Source organism: Sinocyclocheilus anshuiensis, unplaced genomic scaffold (assembly GCF_001515605.1).
Source record: "Sinocyclocheilus anshuiensis isolate Anshui unplaced genomic scaffold, SAMN03320099.WGS_v1.1 scaffold152, whole genome shotgun sequence".
NCBI classification, from domain to species: domain Eukaryota; kingdom Metazoa; phylum Chordata; class Actinopteri; order Cypriniformes; family Cyprinidae; genus Sinocyclocheilus; species Sinocyclocheilus anshuiensis.
The window spans coordinates 841,653-844,680 of NW_015555781.1; the positions used below are offsets into that span (position 1 = coordinate 841,653).

At 35.0% G+C, this 3,028-nt stretch overlaps 1 protein-coding gene across 4 annotated transcripts in view; it reads left to right on the forward strand.

The window, feature by feature from the left end:
* usp31 (ubiquitin specific peptidase 31) overlaps positions 1-3,028 on the forward strand; it is a 30,309-nt gene that overhangs the window by 3,497 nt on the left and 23,784 nt on the right. For all 4 annotated transcript variants that reach the window (XM_016468722.1, XM_016468724.1, XM_016468723.1 and 1 more), the window contains exon 2: positions 1,956-2,093. In XM_016468722.1, coding sequence (XP_016324208.1) covers positions 1,956-2,093 — 138 coding nt within the window. The remainder of the gene's footprint in view (positions 1-1,955; positions 2,094-3,028) is intronic.

A 3,028-nucleotide genomic window follows, 5' to 3' on the forward strand; every position in this document is an offset into this window, starting at 1 on the left:
ACACTGTGGAACCAAATAAATAAGAAACATAGAACATTTATTAGCAAAACGAATAAGAAAGCTTGGAGGCATATACACCTTGATGTAAAGTAAAATAAATAAAATACACGAAGTTTAAATAAAGTAATCAGCAAACACTGTGGAACCAAATAAATAAGAAACAAATGTTTAAAAAAAACTTCCAGTATTAGCAAAACGAATAAGAAAGCTTGAAGGCACGGCATATACACCTTGATGCAAAATAAAATAAATAAAATACACAAAGTATAAATAAAGTAATCAGCAAACACCGTGGAACCAAATGAATAAGAAATGAATGTTTAAAAAAACTTCCAGTCAATAGGCTTTTCAAAATCTAAAATATTGCCAAACAGGCGCCTTTGCATTTCCTTTCTAAACAATCTTCTGTCATCGTCTTGTCTTTCTCATCTCACTCTTGTCAGTCAGCTCGACTCACTCTCCTCACGTGATAAATAAAATCTGACTCCTGCTCCGTGGTGCAATGTTGTTCGCGCACGGAACGGCACGCTGCATTGAGCGTTTAGTTTTTAAAAGTGTCTGTCCTCTAACTGAACTAGGCTAAATGATTTTTGCTACTATAAAAAAACCAAAACGACGGTGGGGGGCGGTAGGCAAATGACGTAACCGGTGTTGCGGCTTAACACCGGTATAACCGAAAACACCGTCTATCGCAGCAAGCCTATTAAGAAGCTGCTTTCCAAAGAATTACATTGGATATTTTAATAAAAAAATCGTACATATTGTGCCTTTAATATACTTCACCGAGATATATTAACGGGAAATTACTAGTTTTGAGTTTTGAACAACTTATTGGAAGCATACTTTTCGAAATAAGTAATTAGTGGAACTCACAAATGATTAGTTTTGCAATGACGTTTTGTTAGGTTAAGTGTAAATAGTGTAAAAGTGCTGGTAGGACAGCATGAGTTTTATTCAGTGGTATATTAATTAACCGAGCCTGAAAAAATAGTCGGGGAAAAAAAGTTAGATTTTTTAAAAATAGATTGGTGTATTGAAATTTCTGAAAAAATCTACAAAAAAAATGTTGCGTATGTGTTTTTTGTTTTATATAATATTTTATACATCAGGCTTTTGTGGCACATATAGTATTATATAATGAGAATATGAAGCTCATACTCGAGAAAAAAAAAAACTCAATTTGAGCCTCAAACTGAGCAAAAAAAAAAAAAAAAAAAAAAAGCAAATTGTTACAGATGTTGTTATTTATATGGACAAAAAGTAAGATAAAATTCTATCTTGTAAATCAGTGAGATTTTTATAACAGTATAGCAGACTACTTGCATAAAATGCATATCATTATCAGGTATCACTATATTTCCCCCAGTAAGGCTTAATTTTATGATCAGAGCTCTGTAGTATGATCAAAGTGTAGGGGAAAAATATACAGTGCAATTATGACTGAGAAATGTAGAAATAAACATTACTCAAAAGCCTGATCATATTTGATACTCACAATTTAATGATTTTTCTTATGGATAATTAAGTAAACCTAAGTTTCTTTTGTCAAGTAAATGTTCATCTTGAATATAGTTATTAACTTCATAAAAATCATTAAAGATTTCACAGCAAAAAGACAACCTGAAGGTGGACATTTTTACAATTATTGCAAAAGGCCTTTTTTTTCTTGCTTAAATAAGTATGAAGGATTATGAAAGGACAGAATGCATGTAGTAGATTATGTACAACAGGTTCTTCAGCAAAATATTGACCATGTTGATAATTTAAGATCTCAGTGAATCATGCATCAAATATGATACAGTAGGCTTTATATGGTTAAAAACACATTAAAGTAAATCCCTAAAAAGCACAGTTGTCAATACTGAATAGAAGTTTTCCATATCTGATCTTGCTTCTGTAGATTAGAAACATTCATGTTCAAAAACTTGACTAATACTCTGTGTGTGTTGTGGTAGAATGCTGTGGCAAAGAGTGCCATGCAGTACCGGGGAAATGCTCAACATGATGCCCAGGAGTTCCTTCTCTGGCTGCTCGACCGTGTCCACGAAGACCTCAATCATCGTGTACACCCTAACATCAGAGCCTCTATAAAGGTATGGCTGATATCTTAGTGAACTGACTAAGTTGGGTTTAATGACCGAATGTTTTGCTGATGCATGGCTGTTTCGTCTAAGAATGTCGTACAGTACATTCATCTCTTTATCACAGATGAATTAGGAGACTGTTAACCACTCTAGCTGTTTACAAAGGTTGCACAGAATGGGTTTTTATCAGCAGCTCCATAAAAGCTTGGGATTTCAATCGTTTAAATAGCAGAACAGGAGAAGAGCCAAACATGGCTGGATTTATAGAGCCATTCATGCCTGGAATGGCAGCTAGGAGTCTTACATCAGACATCAGTCTGACAAAGATCAAAGAAGGGCCGGTTGCATAAACTGTTCAGACTAGTCTTAAAAAGTTAGTCATCTAATTTTTTTTCTTCAAGACTGGTCATAACTTTTTATATTCAGTTATGAAAAGGTAGATTGGTCTTATTCGTATTGGAAAAGTAAGACCGATTACCCCTTGGCAGCTGCTAGTTGGTCAAGCTAGTTCTTAAGACACAGTCTTAACATGGTGGCTAAGTTTATGCAACTGGCCCCAGGACACAAGTTTAGGGGACTTATATTCTCCCCTATATCAAATGCATGGGATGTTAAGTCTCATCCTATGGCCTGTTCGGAAGCGGGCTCGTTCGGTTTCTTTTTACAGCCTGTGGTGTCCGGATCAGGGTCAGTCACTTGCATGCTCGCATGAGGTCATTCAGCTTGTCCCATTGATTTAGATGTATGTTGTGGTTTCCTGGAGTTTGTCAAGTCAAGTCAAGTCTGCTTTATTGTCAGTTCTTCCACATGTACAGCACATACACACAGAGAATTGAAATTGCGTTACTCTCAGACCCTTGGTGCATACAGATAACACTAACAGTAGAACATAAATACAGATATACAGATTAAATATAAAATACAACTATACAAATAAGGTAAAA